Source organism: Theobroma umbraticum, unplaced genomic scaffold (genome assembly GCF_002168275.2).
Source record: "Theobroma umbraticum cultivar Fairchild unplaced genomic scaffold, ASM216827v3 scaffold_4.1, whole genome shotgun sequence".
Classification (NCBI taxonomy): Eukaryota; Viridiplantae; Streptophyta; class Magnoliopsida; order Malvales; family Malvaceae; genus Theobroma; species Theobroma umbraticum.
The window spans coordinates 1914790-1936937 of NW_018397258.1; the positions used below are offsets into that span (position 1 = coordinate 1914790).

The 22148-nt window shown below is 37.6% G+C and overlaps 2 protein-coding genes and 2 pseudogenes across 3 annotated transcripts; all 4 read left to right on the top strand.

The window, feature by feature from the left end:
• Positions 1–543: 543 nt before the first annotated feature.
• LOC110413892 (subtilisin-like protease SBT1.1) lies at positions 544–3856 on the top strand (annotated as a pseudogene). The gene is made up of 2 exons (XR_016351076.1): positions 544–591; positions 1328–3856. The product of XR_016351076.1 is annotated as a subtilisin-like protease SBT1.1 (transcript).
• Positions 3857–6779: 2923 nt separating this feature from the next.
• Positions 6780–9815, top strand: LOC110413477 (subtilisin-like protease SBT1.1). Its single transcript, XM_021424300.2, has 2 exons — positions 6780–6880; positions 7357–9815. The coding sequence occupies exons 1-2, from the start codon at positions 6871–6873 to the stop codon at positions 9666–9668; spliced, it is 2322 nt and encodes a 773-aa protein (XP_021279975.1). The 5' UTR covers positions 6780–6870; the 3' UTR covers positions 9669–9815.
• A 1144-nt stretch (positions 9816–10959) lies between these two features.
• LOC110414298 (subtilisin-like protease SBT1.1 pseudogene) lies at positions 10960–13284 on the top strand (annotated as a pseudogene).
• A 572-nt stretch (positions 13285–13856) lies between these two features.
• Positions 13857–21875, top strand: LOC110413184 (phospholipase D beta 2-like). The gene is made up of 10 exons (XM_021423928.2): positions 13857–16159; positions 16710–16826; positions 18017–18211; positions 18329–18577; positions 18759–18827; positions 18925–19072; positions 19652–19800; positions 20189–20362; positions 20956–21153; positions 21403–21875. The coding sequence occupies exons 1-10, from the start codon at positions 14396–14398 to the stop codon at positions 21694–21696; spliced, it is 3357 nt and encodes a 1118-aa protein (XP_021279603.1). The 5' UTR covers positions 13857–14395; the 3' UTR covers positions 21697–21875.
• The last annotated feature ends 273 nt before the right edge of the window (positions 21876–22148 follow it).

The window sequence follows — 22148 nt, forward strand, 5'->3', positions numbered from 1 at the left end:
TATAATATTTATAAAAATTTTTAAATTATTTAAAAAATTAAATAAATTTTTAATATTTTATTACTTTTAATTGAATTCTTATATTTTTATTTTAAGTCAAATATCTCTTTAATATTTTTATTTTGAGTCATATAAGTTTTTATAATTAATAATTAATTTAATCAAAATATTATTTTATTACTTTATGTCATCTAATTTGTACATTTTACATATCATATTAGATAATGACGACATAATCTTGTGATATTTTTTACCTTATGCATTGACTTCATGTCAACATTGAGTGGGTATAAACTGATAAATAACATTTTAACTAATCCTAATATAAACAGACAAACCTAAAAGAACATACATATTAAAGTTTACATGTAAGGACAAATGTAGCTATCACTCATTGATTTACTTAATATTTTTGAGCAAGTCAAAGGTTAAACGTCAAAGCTAACAGCACAAGAAAAAATGGGCTGAAATTACCCTGTATAGTATCATGAACTTTTGCCAATATATAGTCTCCTCTTCAAGTGAATAACTCACATCATTCCTATTAGTTCGTCTCCTCTCTCATCTCTCGCGTTTGAGACATGGAAACAGGTAATGAACTTGTCTTTCTCTAGTAATTCCTTCCATGCATCGCCACTGGTTTACTGTATGGCAACGTCATAGGGTTGCTTGCTCTTTATATTCTATTCAATTTCAAACCCAAGGCTCGAGCCAGGCATACTCTGGGCTGCGGCGAAGAAGCTGTCAGGCCTAGTCGTGGAGCCGGTAACCCTGATTTTATAGCTAAGTTTATGAAATTGCAGATTACAACATCGCCGACTATGTTGTGCTTTCATCCTTATGACGAGGCTATCCCCTTGCTTGATTAATATATGTTAGAATCTGGTGTTACTGCAGCGTTTGCACAGCTAACCAGGATGGTATTTTATTTAGCAGCTCTGAAGGATCATAAAGTCTCATTATATTACATAGCAAAATTACACTATGGATTACTGGTTCTATCCATGATGCATTTTTTGCATAGTTCCAGGGTAGCCTACAACATTTAGATTGAGTCTGTTTTCAAATGCAGTAATTCAGCATTATTCATATGCTTGCAGTTAAGAGTATATACCACAAGCCATTGTCATAAGAGCCTAAACAGTAGATTATGACTGTTTACAGAATACTGGATGGACAATTATGTATTCTGTTAACAAACTCGATATCAACAATAGTACTCACACAATCAAGTTTAACTCCTAGATTTAACCTTTAATTCAATAATATGTTGGTTCAAAATCAATTATTTAATGTTAAATTTCCCTATATTCTTCCTTTCTTACAGTCACCAGGATCTTCATCGCCACCTTGCTGTTACTAGCATTTGTGGCCATAAGTTCAACAGCTCAAGCAAAGAAACGAACATATATAGTCCACTTGGACAGGACCAAGGTCAAAACTGCTTATCAATCTCTTGATAATTCCAAACCATGGTACGAAGCAATGCTCAATTCTATAGCTGATATTTCATCTCAAGAAGAAGATGGATCAGAAGCAACACCTCCCCAACTTCTTTATGCCTACGAGACTGTAATGTTTGGTATCGCAACAAGGCTCTCATCCAAGCAATTAGAATTGCTAAGTAAAATTGACGGCTTTCAATATGCGAATCTTGATGAAGAGCTAATTAGTCTCCACACGACGCATACCCCTCAATTTCTCGGCCTAGACAAGGGCGAAGGACTCTGGCATGCTTCAAACCTAGAGTCCGATGTGATAATTGGTGTGGTGGATTCTGGAATCTGGCCAGAGCACCCCAGCTTCCAAGACCATGGTTTGTCTGCTATACCTTCGAGATGGAAAGGTGCTTGCATGAAAGGCACAAAGTTCTCCTCATCAAATTGCAACCGGAAACTCATTGGCGCTAAATTCTTCTGCAAAGGCTACGAGGCCGCCGTTGGAAAAATCAATGAAACAGAAGATTTCAAATCTGCAAGAGATTCAAATGGTCATGGAACGCACACTGCATCAACAGCAGCTGGTAGTATTGTTGAAAATGCAAGCCTTTTTGGCTTAGCCAATGGCACTCAAGCAACAGGTTTGAGGGTATACTCCAGAATTGCAGTTTATAAAGCATGTTGGCAACTTGCATATCCCTGATGTTCTAGCGCTGTAGAGCAAGCCATTTTGGATGGGGTTGACGTGTTTTCAGTCTCTCTTGGTGCAGCAGCTCAGCCTTATACGAGATTATATGGCTCTAGCATCATTGGCATTGCAAATGGGATATTGTTTCTTTTAGTGCAGGCAATGAGGCCCGTTTAAATTCACTGTTAAGAATGCGCTCCATGGATAATGACGGTTGGTGCAAGCTCCGTTGATCGAAGCTTCCAACATTGTCAACTTGGAAAAGGACAAACGTTTGAGGGTCATCTTTATATGTTGGCAAGGGAAAAAAAGAATTGCCCTGTGTTAGGGAAAACTGCTGGGGCCAAGGAGCAGAGTATTGCTTGCTGGCTCTCATTAATCGAGATCTGTCCAAGGAAATATGGTTGTTTGTCAGCAAGGAGAGAATGCCCATACAGAGAAGGAAGGTAGTGAAAATGGCGGAGGAGCTGGAATGTTACTAATCAACACTGAATGAGGTGAAGAACTTTAGCTGACTCTCACGTTTTGCCAGCCAGTTTCATTAGGAGCTTCAGCCGGTAAAGCTATCAAAAAGTATATGAACTCACTAAATCACCAACAGCTTCGATTGTTTTCAAGGACAACTTATGGTAATCGTGCACCACATTAGCGCTTTCATCAAGAGGGCCAAATCTAGTTGGACTGGATGTCATTAAGCCAGATGTGACGGCACCAGGGCGTAAACATATTGGCAGCATGGCCAGCTAAACTAGCCCAAGTGAGCTCAAAAGCGACAACAGAAGAGTTTTGTTTAAATAATTTCGGGTACTTCAATGTCTTGTCCTCATGTTAGTGGCATAGCTGCGACTGCTCAAATCCAAGCACAAAGATTGGTCACCAGCAGCAATCAAATCAGCTCTAATGACAACAGCGTATGTTACAGACAACAAAGGGAGTCCAATTCTGGATGTAGCTTTCGGTAGCGCTGCTACACCTTTTGGACTTGGCTCAGGTCATGTTGATCCCGAGAGAGCTTCTGATCCCGGGTTAATCTATGATGTCAGTCCAAAGGATTACATATATTACTTATGCAGCCTCAAGTACACCGATTCTCAAATTTCTCGCTTCGTGTATAATTTTACTTGTCCTAAAGATGCAATTATGCAGCCTGGAGACCTTAATTATCCTTCATTTGCAGTCAACTTCAAGAGCAGGGCTGCAGAAAATATTACTCTTACCTACCACAGGACTGTCACAAATGTTGGAACTCCTAAAAGTACCTACGATGTGCTTGTGGAAGAACCTGAAGGAGTCTCGGTGGTTGTGACGCCTAAGGTTTTAACATTTAACATGTTGGGCAAGAAATTGAGTTACAAGGTGACTTTTATAGGATCGAAAAGGACAAAACCAGATGCTGCCTCATCTTTTGGATCCCTGGTGTGGGTTTCTGGAAACTACAGAGTTAGAAGTCCAATAGCAGCAAGGTGGTTCAAGATGCTTTGAATCGAGTCGAGATGGTAGAATTATATCATGTGTACCACTGCTTCTACTTCTTTTCCCTTTTTTTATCATGAGTGTTCTACCTGTTGAAGGAATAAAAGTGTGTGGACTGCTCCACAACCATGAAAACTACTTGACTCAGTGCTTTGATCAGTCTTATTAGTTGTACTATTGCTTCCTTCTATTTCCAAGAACATACACTCTATGTACTATATTTGGAACCCTTAAACCTATCAACCGTTTATATTTATCTAAGGAACAAAACTAAATATAAAATAGAATTAATTATATCCTGTTTAGACATTGAAGCCCAAGATCGTTTCTTAAGCAAAACTATATGGTATAATATAAAATATTATTTCATTCTATACTGTATTTTTCTTAAATTTATAACAAAAATATAATAAGGTTTAGATCACAAACTTGGGCCCAACCTATATTGACAAGCTTGGGCAAGCCTTCTGGCCCGTCCAATTCAACCTTGTTAAATGGTTTTTTTTTGGGTTTTGCTTTATTAAAGTTTTCGTTTTCTTTTTTGCACCACCAAAAGAATTAAACACTTTTCTAGCAAAAGAGAAAGATAAAAGAAAAAAGAAAAGGTTGAACTCATCTTTTGACGAAGAAGGATGGATATATTGCTAACTTTTCCATTTTATGTGGCCTCAAACTTCTCTGTTGCATGTGGGTAATGCTATCAGCTTTTTTAAAATCAATCTATTTGATTTAGTTTGATAGGTTATTGTAATGATCCGAATTCAAATATTATTGATTTAATAATTTTTTAAATTTAAATTATATGAATTTTAAACATTTTAATTCAAATCATATTAATATTTTATGTAAAATGTGGTATTAAAATTATTATTGTCTCTCCACTCTTGGTCATCATGCTTAAAACCTCTTTAGTTCTCAAAGTAAGTGTGTTTGATCTGATTTTTTTACTTTAAAAGTTATTATGAAATATAATAATTTTTAAAATTAAATTAAAATTATTTGATAAATTTATTTTCGGAAATAAGTTGGTTGATAAAACAACTTATATAAGTTTTAATTATAGTTATATTACCATAAAAGGTATTTAACAAAATAACTTTCTATTAATCATAAATTCTTTTTTTCACAATAAATAAAAGTTAATTTTATTTTTTATCCATTTAAGATAAATTTTTGAAGATATAAAAAGTATTTTTATATAATATAAAGTTTGTAATTAATAATAAATTATAAAAAAATTTCGTAAATAATTTATAAGCAACACATAATTCATAAATAACTCATAAATTAACGATTTTTATTTTTAATCCATTGAAGGATGGAGGAATTTTTTGAGAGGATAATGTTGGAATTGTCCTCTTTGGAATTTTTTTTGCAATTTTTTTTGTAGATTTTATTTTTTATAAAGAAATTATTTTTTAAAAGAAAATTTCAAAATTCTATTTAATCGAGTAGATAAATTAAAAAAAACAGATTAAATAGGCACTTAATCTTTTATAATTAAAAAAAAAACCCTAAAAGAAAGACTTGGGTCATTTTAACGTGTCTTAAAAGCGAGGCCGGATAAATTGCCTGGATTGAAACCAAAAGTAAAAAACAAGGGCATGCATATGCATCATTATTCTGATGAAGTTTTGTCGAATTCATATTTTCTTTACTCCTCGGCCACTTCCACTTCACTCCGTTTGCTCTTTCATGAGGCATCGAAACAGCATGTAACTTCCAATGGACTCATGGGAAAACTTGGAATGATGAACACTGATTATGTCAAAAAGAGGAAATGAAAATCTTACTAGTGATCCTGCAAGGGCTTGGAGTTCTTTTTTCTTTCCCTGGTTCAACCTGCTGAACTTCCCTTGGAGTTAAGTTACCATATATCTTATTGGAATTTCAGCATACAGACCAACACTCGTGGCTTAAAAGACCCTTTATTCTTCTTCTGCCAAAGCCACTCTTAATTATCTCCCCACCCCCTACCCCACTAAAGCACTAACCAAGTAAACATCATGTGCTAGCCCTTTTGGGGTAAAGAATGTCAGGCACCACCCCTTTCTAGATATTCTGCTATACCTACTACATTGAAATCTGCTTCTAACATTATTCTAGGATCCCAAATCCCAAAAACTATTTCATGTGTTCCCTCAGGTCTAGCTGGCCTTGAATGGTTTGAAAAGAATCCTTAAACAGCACATTGCTCACACTTTCACTAAGCTGTAAAAATAAACTAGTACACTCGAGTCTGTCAAAAATATGAAATCTGAAATATAATAGAAGAAACATGGAAACAAGGTATCACTTCCAGCAAATATAGAATTCTAGCCTGCCCACCCTGTCTTGTGTTTTTTCCTTGTAGGGACCTTTCTTATCTCTTTGGCATCTTTGCGTAGTGATAAACTATGTTCCATAAATATAGAAAAAAGCCAGAAATATTTTAAAACAGTTAAGGTCAAGATTCTCCAATACCAAAGAGATTGGGACACCGGGATCAAAGAAATGTTCCATGTACAAGTTTTTGATGTTAATGCTCCATTAACTTGATTTTCATAATGGTAATAATTAAAGAATTCAGCACCATAGAAAGTGGCAATCGTCCTAACCCAATTATTGACTCCGTTAACATGGCAAAGCTACTCGCCATTTAATCATGGGTATATAAAGATTTCAATATCCAGTTCATTGCTATCATGATTCCTAAGAGAAGAGTACACTACACTAACTTGATCAGCTATTGGATTATTACTCGAAATAAGCATCTTGATTGAAATCACTTGTTACCCCAAATTTCATGTTACTCTGATGACTATTTATTGAGACTAATGTGCGAATATAAATTGAACTTGGTACGCGAAACGTATCTAGTTAAGTAATCCGAATCCATTTTAGAACTTTGGAAAAACTATTAGCATTACTGTTGTTTGGACTTAAAACCCAAAGTTGTGACAAAACCTTACTCAATAGCCGCCTTTCGAGTTCACATTAGCGATTGATTGGTCCCACTCTCGATTTCTTTCCCATCTGTTGCTAATGGAGGAGGATTGTGCAGCTTTAATGTGCTCTCTCGCCCATCCATTTATCCACTTGAAGCGTGCACCTTTCTAATCAGACAAAGGGAAAAAATTAAGGGAACACTTTTGTTGTATAATAATAAACATTGAGCTTAAGAAGTGAAGTCTTTAGCTAGGTGTCCTCCAGTCTTTGCCTATATAAGTTCTTGTCCTGGTTGGTCATTCCTCATCCTGTATATTCCTTCTCATTCTCTCGGGCTATGCTATGGAGACAGGTGATCCTCATTAATTTGTCTTTCCTCTTTCAATGAATGCATAGCTGATACAACTGTCCTTTATACTATGTATTATATCATTCAATCAGTAGAACTGAATGCCCTGCTCACACTTTCCATCTCTTTCTTCTTTCACTTTTTAAATCAATCAATCTTTAGAAAAAAAAAAACATTTCTTTCTGGTCCAAAATACCGATTGTAATCTATAATCATGGATTAAATTGCCTATTAGGTTGATTCATTCTTGACTGATGGTGTCTATTGTGAGTAATTCTGCTGAAGTTTTTAACATTCCACTGCACATGTATAGGTCATTGTCAACATCTTCTGATTTAAAATTAGTTTGTTGTAGCTCTCTTCCGAATTAACATTTCATTGTCATTCTTAGAGAAAAGAGTAAAATGTAATCTACTTGTAACATTTATAAATCAGACACTTATATCATTTTTTTGTCGTTTTGTTCTCTTTAATTGCAGCAACCATGATATGTAACACAGCCTTTCTGCTGTTAGCCTTCTTAGCGACAACTTCAATTGCCTCGATGAACAGGCAGACTTATATAGTTCACATGGACAAGACCAAGATAGCAGCCTCACATCATTCTCTAGGCAACTCCAAAGAATGGTACGACATAGTGATAGACTCTATCGCTGGTCTCTCAGCTGACGAAGAAGAAAATGATTCTGAATCAACATCTCCCCAGCTAATTCATGCCTATAAATCTGCAATATCTGGTTTTGCTGCAAAGCTCTCCACAAAGGAACTAGAATCACTGAAAAAGATCGATGGTTTCCTCTCTGCCACTCCTGATGAAATGTTCACTCTACACACAACACGATCCCCTCAATTTCTTGGCCTAGAATTGGGAAAAGGACTCTGGAATGCTTCAAATTTGGAGCCTGATGTGATAATAGGCGTGGTGGATTCTGGAATCTGGCCAGAACATGTCAGTTTCCAGGATGAAGGCCTGCCACGTGTGCCATCAAGATGGAAAGGCGCTTGTGAGGAAGGCACAAAGTTCACTCAATCAAATTGCAATAAAAAACTCATTGGTGCCAGAGCCTTCTTCCAAGGCTACGAGGCTGCTGCTGGCATGATCAATGAAACAAAAGATTATCGATCTGCAAGAGATGCAGAAGGCCATGGAACACACACTGCATCAACTGCGGCTGGTAACCTCGTTGAAAATGCAGGCATTTTTGGCATGGCCAATGGCTCGGCCGGTGGAACGAGATACACGTCTAGAATTGCAGCATATAAAGTGTGTTGGTCTGAAGGTTGTGCTGGCTCCGATATACTAGCAGCCATAGACCAAGCCATCCTTGATGGTGTTGACGTGTTGTCACTCTCTTTAGGAGGTTCTGCAAAGCCTTATGATAGCGATAACATTGCAATAGGAGCATTTCAAGCAATCAAAAAGGGGATTTTTGTCTCTTGCTCTGGTGGCAATTCGGGCCCATCTAGCTCAACTGTTTCCAATACCGCGCCGTGGATTATGACTGTGGCTGCAAGCTATCTTGATCGGAAATTTTCAACGACCGTCAAACTTGGAGATGGGCAAACTTTTGAGGGTTCATCTCTATATGTTGGCAAGGCAACAAAGCAGTTAGCACTTGTGTATGGAAAAACAGCTGGTGATGCAACAGCTGTGTTTTGCATTGATGGCTCACTCAAGCGTAAACTTGTGAAAGGCAAAATCGTTGTTTGCCAACGAGGAATCACTAGTCGAGCTGAAAAGGGAGAGCAAGTAAAATTGGCCGGGGGAGCTGGAATGCTACTGGTCAATACCGAAAATGAAGGTGAGGAACTTTTTGCAGATGCACACATTCTACCAGCCACTGCATTGGGTGCCTTAGCTGGCAAAGCCATCAAAAAGTACCTGAACTCAACTACAAAGCCAACTGCTTCAATTACTTTCAAAGGAACAGTGTACGGTAACCCTGCACCAATGATGGCAGCGTTCTCATCAAGAGGACCAAATGAGGTTGGACCGGACTTGATCAAACCTGATGTAACTGCTCCAGGGATGAACATATTGGCAGCATGGCCACCCTTGACTAGCCCAACTCAGCTGAAGAGTGACAAAAGGAGTGTTCTGTTCAATGTAGTTTCAGGAACTTCGATGTCTTGCCCTCATGTCAGTGGCATAGCAGCACTCATCAAATCAGTGCACGAAGACTGGTCCCCAGCAGCAATCAAATCAGCTCTTATGACAACAGCTTACGTTCTGGACAACACGCACGGGGGAATCTTAGATGTTGCTTCAAGTAACTCTACCGTGGCTACACCTTTCGCATTCGGTTCAGGTCACGTTGACCCTGAAAAGGCTTCTGATCCAGGATTGATCTATGACATCACCCCGGATGATTACTTGAACTATTTGTGCAGCTTGAAGTATTCAGCTTCCCAGATAGCATTGTTCGCAGGAGAGGGTTTCACTTGTCCGAAAAATCCAACTATGCAACCCGGGGACCTAAATTACCCTTCTTTTGCAGTAAATTTCAAACCTAACAGCAAAAGTAATACTGTTACCTTCACAAGAACTGTCACACACGTCGGGATCCCTAATGTTACTTACGTAGTACAACGGAATGAACCTAATGGAGTATCAATGATGATTGAGCCAGAGACTTTGAAGTTTGGAAAGCCAGGCCAGAAGCTTAGCTACAAGATCACTTTCACACAAAGGAAAGGAACAACGCCCCGAGAGCCCTCCTTCGGCTTCATAGATTGGGTGTACCTACAGAAATACCATGTCAGGAGCCCCATAGCAGTAACTTGGACCTAGTGCAGGTTTGAAAGATGGCAAAAGTCCCTAAGTTGAAGTGTAGATGCTTTCTAATTATTCAAGATCCAAGAGTTCTTGTCGAAAAAAAAAATTAAAACATTTGGAATTTGCCCAAAAATAATTAAGAGAAAGTTTCTTTGCATGTGACACGCCATGTTAATCTCATGTATTGCATGGGACCAATCATTATTATTGAAGGAAAATGGAAATTGAAGAGCTATAAATAACGTTTTTAAGAATTTCCTAGTGACTTCACTAATTCTTTTCTTTTTTTGGTGAAAATTTCATATTAAGTCTACAAAATAAGAAACCTTGTAAAGTTTGGCAAGTGTCATTTATAAGATTTATAAATATATATATATATATATATTTAAAAATAGTATAGGTACTTGATGGTAAAGATTTTAAATGCAATGATTAAGTCCTGTGAAACAGAACTTTGAGTTGAAGACATCCATTTTAGAACTTTGAAAAAGCTATCAGCATTAATCTGGTTTGGACTTAAGTGCATAGTTGTGACCTTATCTTAATGATTAGCCGCCATTCATGTTCACATTAGCCATGGATTGGTCCCACCGTTCATCTCTTCCCCTTCCGATGCCAATGGAGAAGGATTTTGCAGCTTTAAATTGCTCTCTCGCCCATCCATTTATCCACTTGAAGCCTGCACTTTTGTAATCAAACAAAGGGATAAAGTAAGGGATACACTTAATTTTTCAATCAAATAAAGGGATAAGTGTGCTGCTTATCTATTGATATTTGAACCAAATTTAACGTTTGAAACATTGTTCCAAATTTATGCGCGGATAATACTTATCAACTCACTGTGTAGTGTAACCTCTGTATAAATACATGTAAAATTTGTTCAAATAAACTGAAGGAAGTTATTTGAGTAGCTCATCGCAATATTGTTAAGTTCAGTTGTCGAGCATTTATTTATATATATTAAGCTCCTGTCCTGGTTGGTCATTCCTCGTCCTGTATGTGCTATGGAGACAGGTGAGTTTCATTTGTCTTTACTCTTTCAATGAACGCGCAACTGACACAACAGCCCTTTGTACTTTATATTTCTTGGCATTATTTAATCAGTAGAATTGAATCCATAATCCTTTCGTATTCATGACTTTAGCATCCATTGTATGAATACCCTGCTCACACTTTTCAAACAACATCTTAGGATTTAAATTTAGTCTATTGTAGCTCTCTTCCGAATTAACATTTCATTTCTACTGGTAACATTTATCAATCAGATAACTATATGTTTGATTCGTTCTCTTTAATTACAGCAGCCATGATATGTAAAACAGCCTTGCTGCTGTTAGTCTTTGTAGCGACGACTTCAATGGCCTCGATGAACAGGCAGACTTATATAGTTCACATGGACAAGACCAAGATAGCAGCCTCACATCATTCTCTAGGCAACTCCAAAGAATGGTACGAAGCAGTGATCGACTCCATCACTGATATCTCAGCTGAAGAAGAAGAAGAAGAAGAAAATGATTCTGAATCGACATCTCCCCAGCTAATTCATGTCTATGAATCTGCAATTTCTGGTTTTGCTGCAAAGCTCTCCACTAAGGAACTAGAATCACTGAAAAAAATCGATGGTTTCCTCTCTGCCACTCCTGATGAAATGTTCACTCTACAAACTACACGTTCCGCTCAATTTCTTGGCCTGCAATATGGAAAAGGACTCTGGAATGCTTCGAATTTGGGTTCTGATACAATAATAGGCTTGGTGGATTCTGGAATCTGGCCAGAACATGTCAGTTTCCAGGATGAAAACATGCCACCAGTGCCATCAAGGTGGAAAGGCGCTTGTGAAGAAGGCACAAACTTCACAAAATCAAATTGCAATAAAAAAATAATTGGCGCCAGATACTTCTTCAAAGGCTACGAGGCTACTATTGGCAAATTCAGTAAAATAACCGATTATAAATCTGCAAGAGATTCTTTAGGCCATGGGACACACACTGCATCAACTGCGGCTGGTAATCTCGTTGACAATGCAAGCATGTTTGGCTTGGCCAATGGCACGGCGGGTGGAATGGGATACATGTCTAGGCTTGCAGTCTATAAAGTGTGCTGGAATAATGGTGCCGCTGCTGGCTCTGATATTATAGCAGGCATTGACCAAGCCATCGCTGATGGTGTTGACGTGTTGTCACTTTCTTTAGGAAGTTTTATTTCAAGGCCTTATAATCTAGATGAAATTGCAATATCAACATTTCAAGCAATCAAAAAAGGGATTTTTGTTTCTTGCGCTGGTGGCAATTCAGGCCCATCTAGTTCAAGTGTTACCAATACCGCGCCATGGATTATGACTGTGGCTGCAAGCTATCTTGATCGGAAATTTGCAACGACCGTCGATCTTGGAGATGGGCAAACTTTTGAGGGTTCATCTCTATACGTTGGCAATGAAACAAAGCAATTACCACTTGTATATGGAGAAACAGCTGGTGGTGATAAAAATACAATTTTTTGCGCTGAGGGCTCACTAAATCGTGAACGTGTGAAAGGCAAAATCGTTGTTTGTGACTCAACACTCATCTTTAGTCGATTTGAACAGGGAGAGCAAGTAAAATTGGCCGGAGGAGCTGGAATGCTACTGTTAAACGACGAAAAGCAAGGTGAGGAACTTGCGTTGGTTGCACAACCTTTACCAGACTCTTCATTAGGCTTTTCAAAAAGCAAAGCCATCAAAGAGTACCTTAAATCAACTAAAAACCCAACTGCTTCAATTACTTTCAAAGGAACAGAGTATGGCAAGCCTGCACCAATGATGGCAGCATTTTCATCAAGAGGACCAAATGCGGTTGGACGAGACTTGATTAAACCTGATGTAACTGCGCCAGGGGTGAATATATTGGCAGCATGGCCAGGCTTGATTGGCCCGTCCTCGTTTAAGAGTGACGAGAGGAGAGTTCTGTTCAATATAGCTTCCGGCACTTCGATGTCTTGCCCTCATGTTAGTGGCATAGCAGCACTCCTCAAATCAGTGCACAATGACTGGTCCCCTGCTGCAATCAAATCAGCTCTTATGACAACGGCTTATGTTGAGGACGACAAGTGCGGGGAAATCGCAGATGTTGCTTCTAGTAACTATACCGCGGCTACTCCTTTTGCCTTCGGTTCAGGTCATGTTGACCCTGAAAAGGCTTCTGATCCAGGATTAATCTATGACATCACCCCAGAAGATTACTTGAACTATTTGTGCAGCCTGAACTATTCAGCTTCCGATATAGCAAAGTTTGCAGGGAAGGATTTCACTTGTCCCCAAAATCAAACTATGCAACCCGGAGACCTAAATTACCCTTCTTTTGCGGTAAATTTCAAACGTTCCATCGACAACAATAGTGTTACCTTCACAAGGACTGTCACACATGTCGGGATCCCTAATGTTACTTATGAAGTACGTGGGACTGAACCTGATGGAGTATCAATAACGGTTGAGCCAGAGATTTTGAAGTTTGAAAATCCAGGCCAGAAGCTTAGCTACAAGATTACTTTCACACAAAGGAACGGAACAGTACCCCGAAAGACCTCCTTCGGCTACATAAAGTGGTCGTACCTTGATAAATACCATGTCAGGAGCCCCGTAGCAGTAACTTGGTAACAGAGTTGGGATTGCTAGGTTTGCTTTCTAATAAGTCCCAGGAGTTTTTGTTGAAAAAATGCCCAAAAATAATTAAAATAAATTTGCTTTGATTAGCGTGTACCTTGATAAATACAATATTTCCTTGTTTGACCGGGAAACGCTTTTAAGTTTGGCGGTGGCTTCCTTAATTATTTCAGTGCTGGGATGAAAAGTCAGTCCTGTCAAATACTCAGAACCCAAATAAAAAAACTGCTTGTCCTGGTTTTCTTCGATGCCTCAACTCAATTCTTCGCCATTCGCTTGACTCCGTCAAAACCAATTGAAAATAAAATCTGTAGATCAGCTACGTGTCCAATTCTATTCTAAATTTCAAAGATTAGAGATCTTTCTCTCATGACATAATCTGCTTTAATTTTATAGTTTAATACTATTGAATTATATGTACCCGTCGTGGTTAAACGTAAGAAATGTCCTCCACGTGGCTAAGGGTTAGCAGGGAAACAAAACTGCCTTGTCTTTGGTTTTCCCCCAGCGGGTTGGTGAAACCGAATCCGAAAGACAGCCGAAACATGAAAACGCCTATGTGGCAGCCTTTGGTTTCTTCCTGGAAACAAGTTGTCTACGCGAAAGAGATTTTTACCTAAAGAAGCTTCTTTTAACTGCATTTTTCTCCACAAATGCTTCTCTCTCTATCTTTGTTTCTTCCAATTTTTGTTTCTATGAAGATTCTCAGAAGGAGAGATATCATCCACCTTATTAAATGATCAAAAAGTTCCCAATAGGTAACTGTTTTCTCTGCCTCTTTCCCTTAGAACCCAAGTTGAATCATTTTCTGTTTTCTTTCATCTCTTTGTGTTCTTTCTTCTTTTCTTTTGTTTTAAGAAGAAAGGAAAAGAGATTGCTTTTCCTTTTCGGGTCTCTTTGTTCCATTTTGGCTTCTTGGGTTTTTGTCTTTTTGTTTTTCGTTTCAAATCCAGTTATTAGAATTGAATTCTCTATTGCTAGTGAGAACTACAACTCAATTTGATTTCGTCTGCATCTTTTTGTTATATGTATGAAGGAAAAAGTTTCCTTTTCTGTACATGATTTGATTACCATCATAAAGAATCATAATTTGATTTAGAGTTTGATGGATAATTACCCATACAATAATCCGTATTCATATCCGTATCACCATGGATACCCTCCTCCAAATCAAGATCCATATGCGCCTCCACCACCATATCAATACCCTTACAGTTCTTCCCATTACCCTAATCCACCAGCCGCATATCCGCCCCAAACCATGCATTCAGCTCCCTTAGACTATTCGTATTCTCCTTGCGGACCAATTCCTTATCAATATCCGTACCCAGTTTCTCCAAATCCAATTCCTCAAACTTCTCCTCCACCTACTCTTCAACATCATGGTAGTTTTCAGTATGGTTCATCTCCGTACCCTTATCAGCAATCCTTACCAGGACATTACCCACCTCCTGAGAGTAATTCACAGGTATCTTCCTCTTATCAACAATCTGCACAATACCCTCCTCCAGAAAGTAATTCACAAGTATCTTCCTCTTATCAACAACCTGCACAATACCCTCCTCCTGAAAGTAATTCTCAGCTGCACTCGAGAAACAATAGCTTCTCTGGTCATGACAGGCAGGAAAGTACAAGTTCTTTAGGATCAAATACTGATAGTACGCAATCTCATGCCTCGGCTTATCCGCCTTTGGATGATCTTTTGAGTAATGTGCATTTGTCTGATAGTCGCCCGACAGTGCCTGCATCACCCCCAGCACCTTCAGGGCCTCCATTGCCCACGTCTGCTTCAACACCTGAGGTACAAAGTCCAGTTTATGGGCATGCTAGTCCAGGGAACTTTTATGCATATCCTAATAACTCTTTTTCTAGTAATTGGGAGGGGCCTTATTGGGGCCGGATGGATTCCTCTAATCACTCTGCTTTTGCCCATTCGGGTTCATTCAATGGATCACAACATAGCCAGGGAATGCAGATTGTGCCTTTCCAGAAAGGTTCACTGAGAGTTTTGCTCCTACATGGAAATTTAGATATTTGGGTTTGCGATGCAAAGAATCTTCCCAACATGGATATGTTCCATAAAACTTTGGGTGATGTGTTTGGGAAATTACCTGTGAATGTCACCAACAAGATTGAAGGACACATGAACCGGAAAATTACAAGTGATCCTTATGTCTCAATTGCAGTTGGAGGTGCTGTTTTGGGAAGGACTTATGTGATTAGCAATAGTGAAAACCCTGTCTGGATGCAACATTTCTATGTTCCTGTTGCACATTATGCTGCCGAAGTGCATTTTGTTGTTAAAGACAGTGATGTTGTGGGGTCACAGTTGATAGGAATTGTGCCGATTCCAGTGGAGCAGATATACTCAGGGGAAAAGATTGAGGGAATCTATCCAATTCTGAATAATAGTGGAAAACCCTGTAAGCCTGGAGCTGTCTTGAGACTATCAATTCAGTACACGCCAATGGAGAAATTGAGCTTCTATCATCATGGAGTTGGGGCAGGTCCTGATTATTTGGGGGTTCCTGGTACATATTTTCCTCTTAGGAAGGGTGGAGCAGTGACTCTTTATCAAGATGCCCATGTCCCTGATGGGTGCCTTCCAAACTTGAAACTTGACCAGGGGATGACCTATGTGCATGGAAAGTGTTGGCATGACATATTTGATGCAATTCGTCAGGCTAGGCGCTTGATTTACATTACAGGATGGTCAGTTTGGCACAAAGTTAGGCTAGTGCGGGATACTGGTCCTGCTTCAGATTGCACGTTGGGGGATATTCTCAGGTCAAAGTCCCAGGAAGGAGTGAGAGTGCTGCTTCTGATATGGGATGACCCTACTTCAAGAAGCATCTTGGGATACAAAACAGTGAGTACCTTATATCTGATTATGTTATTCTTTGTATATTATAGCATCAGGGTTAACTCTCAGCTTTATACACTTAGGACTTTATTTCTAATTATCTGAATGTTAAGTCCATTTACAATTAATTAGGTTCAATATAATGAAGCGTTTAAACCTAATGACAATAAAAGTATATGGTTATCATTGTGCATGGCTGGTTAATGGAGAAAATGACATGTGCAAACTTGAATATAACAATGAGAAAATGCAAAGTTAGTCCTCTTTGTGAGTTTGTGTATGAATGTGTTTGTTGCCATGCTTTGCATGGTTTCAGTGGTTCCTTGGTTGGTTTATGGTGGAGAGTATCTAACTGAAAGAGGTGAGAGAATAATTTATCAGTTAGTTTGACTATGTTGTTCTGCATGCACTCCAATCTATTATAAAAATAGAAGTCAAGATCTTTGGTTTTTCTACTTATAGATGTTTATGAAGTTGGAAATTTATCACTTTTTGGACTTCAATTTCAAAGCTTTGCTATGTTTTTACTGTAACCTCTTTAAATTGATCAATACAGGATGGAATAATGCAGACCCATGATGAGGAAACTCGTCGTTTTTTCAAGCACTCTTCAGTGCAAGTGCTACTATGCCCTCGTATTGCTGGAAAACGACACAGCTGGATCAAGCAAAAGGTTAGGTGTATGATCATCTTCCCCTATCTGTACAGATTTTTCTGCATCAGTTTGGGTTTTATTTGACATCATTAGGTGGTACTGCTAGATTGTTGTCTTTTTCAAAATCATTATCAGCCTTAATAAAAATTGAGTCACATTCTACATTGTTGTTGTTCGTGTGGTGGCTGCATTTGGCAGTATACCTACCACTGCTTTGTGCTCGTATTGCTGGAAAACGACATAGCTGGATCAAGCAAAAGGTTAGGTGTATGATCATCTTAGCTTTCCACCCCAAGCTATGCCTCCCTATCTGTACAGATTTTTCTGCATCAGTTTGGGTTTTATTTGACATCATTAGGTGGTACTGCTGGATTGTTGTCTTTTTTGAAATCATTATCAGCCTCAATAAAAACTGAGTCACATTCTACATTGTTGTTGTTTGTGCGGTGGCTGCATTTGGCAGTATACCTACCACCACATGCTGGCAGGATGTTTTTGGCAATTGGAAAAGTTTATTTGGCTTAGATATTTTATATTTCTCAAATAAAGCTAGTTTCAGGAATGCCTAAAGCGTTGTTTACTATTTTCCACATATTCAAATCGATAAGTTGTCCTATCAAACTTTGAAAGAGTGGTGCTGAATGAGGAAATATAATGACTCTTTCTCATCGTCTTTTCTCAATATAATAAAATAATAAAAATATTTTATTTTCAGTGGTATTTGTTTGATGAGTTTAAATATTTTTCGTTTAATTTTGATGGTGATTGAACTTGAACCATATAGTTGCTGTCTTTTGTGAAGTATGAATGTGTAAATTTATACATAACATATTTAAATATGAGTTTGTAGTCATGCTGGTATTAATTTAATCATTTCCGAAGTTTGCAGTTTGTGAACAAGCTTGCTAGAACTTTTGAGAGTTTCTCCTTTTTCTTCTTTTTTTTTTTAATGGTGTCTCAATTTCTTTACAGATCATTGAAATATAAATCCCTTATCATTTTTGTGTCTGCTGAAACTCTTGTTATCGGATTTTCAGTCATATGAGGAAGTCCAAGGGGATTGAAACCTTGGTCCTTAACTCTCTCGACGAGGGGCAACAACCACTAAGCCAAATCTAGATTGTTGAGCTTTTCGTTATGTGATCCTTGTCTTTATGTTTAACATAAAAGTTTTGCACTGTATTTCTTCTCACATATTCAATTACCAGGAAGTTGGAACAATTTATACACACCATCAGAAAACTGTAATTGTGGATGCCGATGCTGGGGAAAATAGAAGAAAAATTATTGCTTTCCTTGGTGGCCTTGACTTATGTGATGGGCGATATGATTCTCCACATCATCCTATATTTAGGACACTACAAACAGTGCATAAGGATGACTATCATAACCCAACTTTTACGGTAACTACTTGCCTTTCTTTCCATTTGTTTTTAGTTGTTGAGTAGCTGCAAGTTTAATAGTATGTCATCACAGCAAAGAAGTCCTGCTCATTATTTAAATGCTAATTTCTTGAGCAGGGTAATGCTGCTGGTTGTCCAAGAGAACCATGGCATGACTTGCACTGTAGAATTGATGGCCCAGCTGCATATGATGTTCTGGTCAACTTTGAGGAGCGATGGTTAAAGGCTGCAAAGCCTCATGGAATTAAAAAATTAAAAATGTCATATGATGATGCTTTGCTGAGGTTAGAAAGAATTCCAGACATTGTTGGAGTTTCTGATTTTCCTGGTGTTAATGAGAATGAGCCTGAAGCTTGGCACGTTCAGGTAATTTTGCTAGTTGAGCTTGGCTTTAGTGATAATGAGTTGGGCAGTTTGGTGAGGTTCAAGTAAGTCATAGGCTTATATCTTGTTTGCCCAATATAATTTTTAAAAACAATTTTCATACGCTTTTTAATTTTTAGACAAATGGAATATTTTCATTTATTATTTCGGGGTTGCAACACAGATTTTTCGTTCAATTGATTCAAATTCTGTTAAAGGCTTTCCAAAGGATCCAAAGGATGCCACAAGCAAGGTAAAAGAAAACATTGCAATTAATTGTCCTTTTTGTGCCTTAATTGGCTCATTTTGATTTCCTGTGTATAGCTGATGGATTCTCTTTTTTGTGACAGAATTTGGTTTGTGGTAAAAATGTACTTATTGATATGAGCATACATACAGCGTATGTGAAAGCTATTCGTGCTGCCCAGCATTTCATTTATATAGAAAATCAGTATTTCATTGGATCCTCCTACAATTGGAACTCTCATAGAGACTTAGGTAAGAAAATTTTAACATCCATCACATTTTGATGACCATGATCTTTGTGACTAACATAATAAACTTGATAATCGTTAGTATATCTTTGCTTTGGGGGATGCAATTTTGGTCTACAACTTTACATGAATGCATGAGTTCTGCTGTTCTATGGGGTCAATGAATGGAGTCAGATTGGGCTCATTAAATGTTGGCTGAACGATTACCCCAATATAAATTTCTGTTTATACTAGAAAAGGATAAAGACCTGAGACTCGGATTTATGTAGTAGAGATAAAGTAAAAAGATTGAGAACCAATTTTTTCAGTTTATATTTTATTATAATCAGATTATAAACCTTTTGTCTTGAGTTGATGTGCGAAGGCAGGTAGGTCATTGTAGCACAATTGGAAGCAGCAGAAAAGAACATACTAAAGAACTGAGTATTCCTTTCCAATAAAAAGGAAGAAGAGCCATGGCTTGACTTGCACTGTGATTTTATGTGATATTTCTTGTACCGGATGTTCTGTGGAAATTTTATGGGAATAATGATACTTTTTTCATACTTTGGATCAGAACCATAAGCATGCACTCTTTCTGCAGGGGCTAACAACTTGATTCCAATGGAAATTGCTCTTAAGATTGCCAGCAAAATTAAAGCAAATGAGAGGTTTGCTGCATATATTGTTGTTCCAATGTGGCCAGAGGGTGTTCCAACCGGAGCGGCCACTCAAAGGATTTTATTTTGGCAGGTGGGTGTTTTGACTATAAACTTGGCATAAAATGATCAGAGCTTTGACTGTATTATGAGAATTGAGAATTCAGCAAGATTTAGTGTGTGCTTTGAAGCAAGTTCAACGCAAACTTTTAATGGCCACTGATGTTTAACTTGATCCAATTAAGACATGTTTATTTTCTCATAAAGATGATAAATTACTAAATCAACAATCTATTGCTTAGTCATGAATTTTGACATATACGGTATGAGGCTAACCGCCCTTTTAAATGGGATTTTTTGGTGTATGAGGCTATTTTAATGAAGAAATATGTTAAATTTAAAATGGTCAGTAATCAACTTCCTTAATTTCTTCTTTTGCTTATTGTGGGACATTTTTTCTTTTTTTTCTTTTATTGTTGCAGCACAAAACTATGCAAATGATGTTTGAGACTATTTATAGGGCTTTGGTGGAGGCAGGGCTTGAGGGTGCTTTCTCACCACAAGACTATTTGAACTTTTTCTGTCTTGGTAATCGTGAGGCAGATGGACTTCAAAGTTCAGGCCTTGAAAGTCCTAGTACTGCAAATACACCTCAGGTAATCTATACCATATCCCAAAAGCCATTTTTTAGGTAGTTCAATATCATGGTACTCTCTATTTTTAGCACAATATCATGGTACTTTAGGGCCCCCAAACCTTACCCAAAATCTTTTCTTAAAGTCGAAGGTGGATTAAAGCCATAGTTGGATAGACTGAAGGACATGACAGTTCAAAATCCAATTTTACTTGAATATCTCAAGCCTATATGATACAGAAGCTTAATTGGAGCCTTCCACTTCATAAGTCTAGCTTTCAAGCCCAGACTAGTTGCTCTATGAAGCATCACAAATTTCTTCTAACGGAAAAGAAAAAAGCAAAGCAAACCTTCTCATTTGATTAAGAGATCCTTCTCTCTCTTCTTGAATGTCAACATTTTTGCATCCTATTGCTCATATTTAAACGATAGGTTTGCTTATCAAGTTTTCGAGTTCCCCAAAATCAACTAGTCTTTTTTTTCTTTTCCTTGACAACTTTCATTTTTGACTATTACAGTAAGACTTCGAAAATTTTTTAAATTCAGGTTCGTCCCCTTCTTTAGAAGCCTATGTTCCCTCACTGCTAATATGTGCTCCCTGTTTTTGCATTCCAGGCTCTTAGTCGGAAAAGTCAAAGATTTATGATCTATGTCCATTCAAAAGGTATGATTGTTGATGATGAGTATGTAATACTGGGATCTGCAAATATCAATCAACGCTCCATGGAGGGTACCAGAGATACTGAGATTGCAATGGGAGCTTACCAACCTCAACATACCTGGGCAAGAAAACACTCTAATCCGCATGGACAGGTAACCTATCATTATATCATACTAATGATGAATTTCCTTATTTACTGAAGGAGACGATGTAAATACAAGCATGATGTTTTCATTACCATTTACTGTGGATAGCATATTCGCATAAAAGTACATTATCTTAACGTCACATGGTAGACATGTGGTAGACTGTCTTTTTTCTTTTCTTAGTATATCCGTGGATGTTCATTGTAGTAAGGTACCTAACTTTCTGCATTTTTTGTGCAAATATGTGGTTCATAGATCTATGGATATAGGATGTCATTATGGGCAGAGCATCTTGGAGTTGTTGAGGACTGCTTCACAGAACCAGAGAGTATCGAATGCGTAAGGCGAGTTAAGCAGATGGCTGAGATGAACTGGAAGCAGTTCGCAGCAGATGAAGTGACAGAGATGAGAGGACACTTGCTAAATTACCCAGTTGAAGTCGACCGAAAGGGTAAGGTCAGGCCCCTTCCCGGGTGTGAAAGCTTCCCAGATGTGGGAGGAAATATAGTCGGCTCATTTCTTGGCATACAGGAGAATCTTACAATCTGAAAAGAAAATGGTATATTCAAATAAAGTTGAAATTAGAAAAGGCATAAGTACAGTTCGGCCATGCCCATTATACTGTAGAGTTTTTCCCTGGGCAATGCTTTCTACTTGTACATACTCATATTTCCTCTGTACATCTTTTAAACAAAAATTATTCAGGTTTGTTCTTTTTTGTTGCCTTATCTATAATCTCTCTCCATACATACATACATACATACATTTATATGCATTGTTTAAATTTTTTATTGATGAAAATAGATTTATTTATTTATTTATTTATTATTTTAAATATTTTAATTATAAATATTAGTAAAATTTATCTAATTTGTAAATAAAAATATGATTACACTAAATGATTTCATTAAAAATTATTTTAATAGTATTGAATACTTTAATAAATTATTATTTAAAAATTTCAAACTTTATCTATTAGAGATTTTTCTATTTATATATTA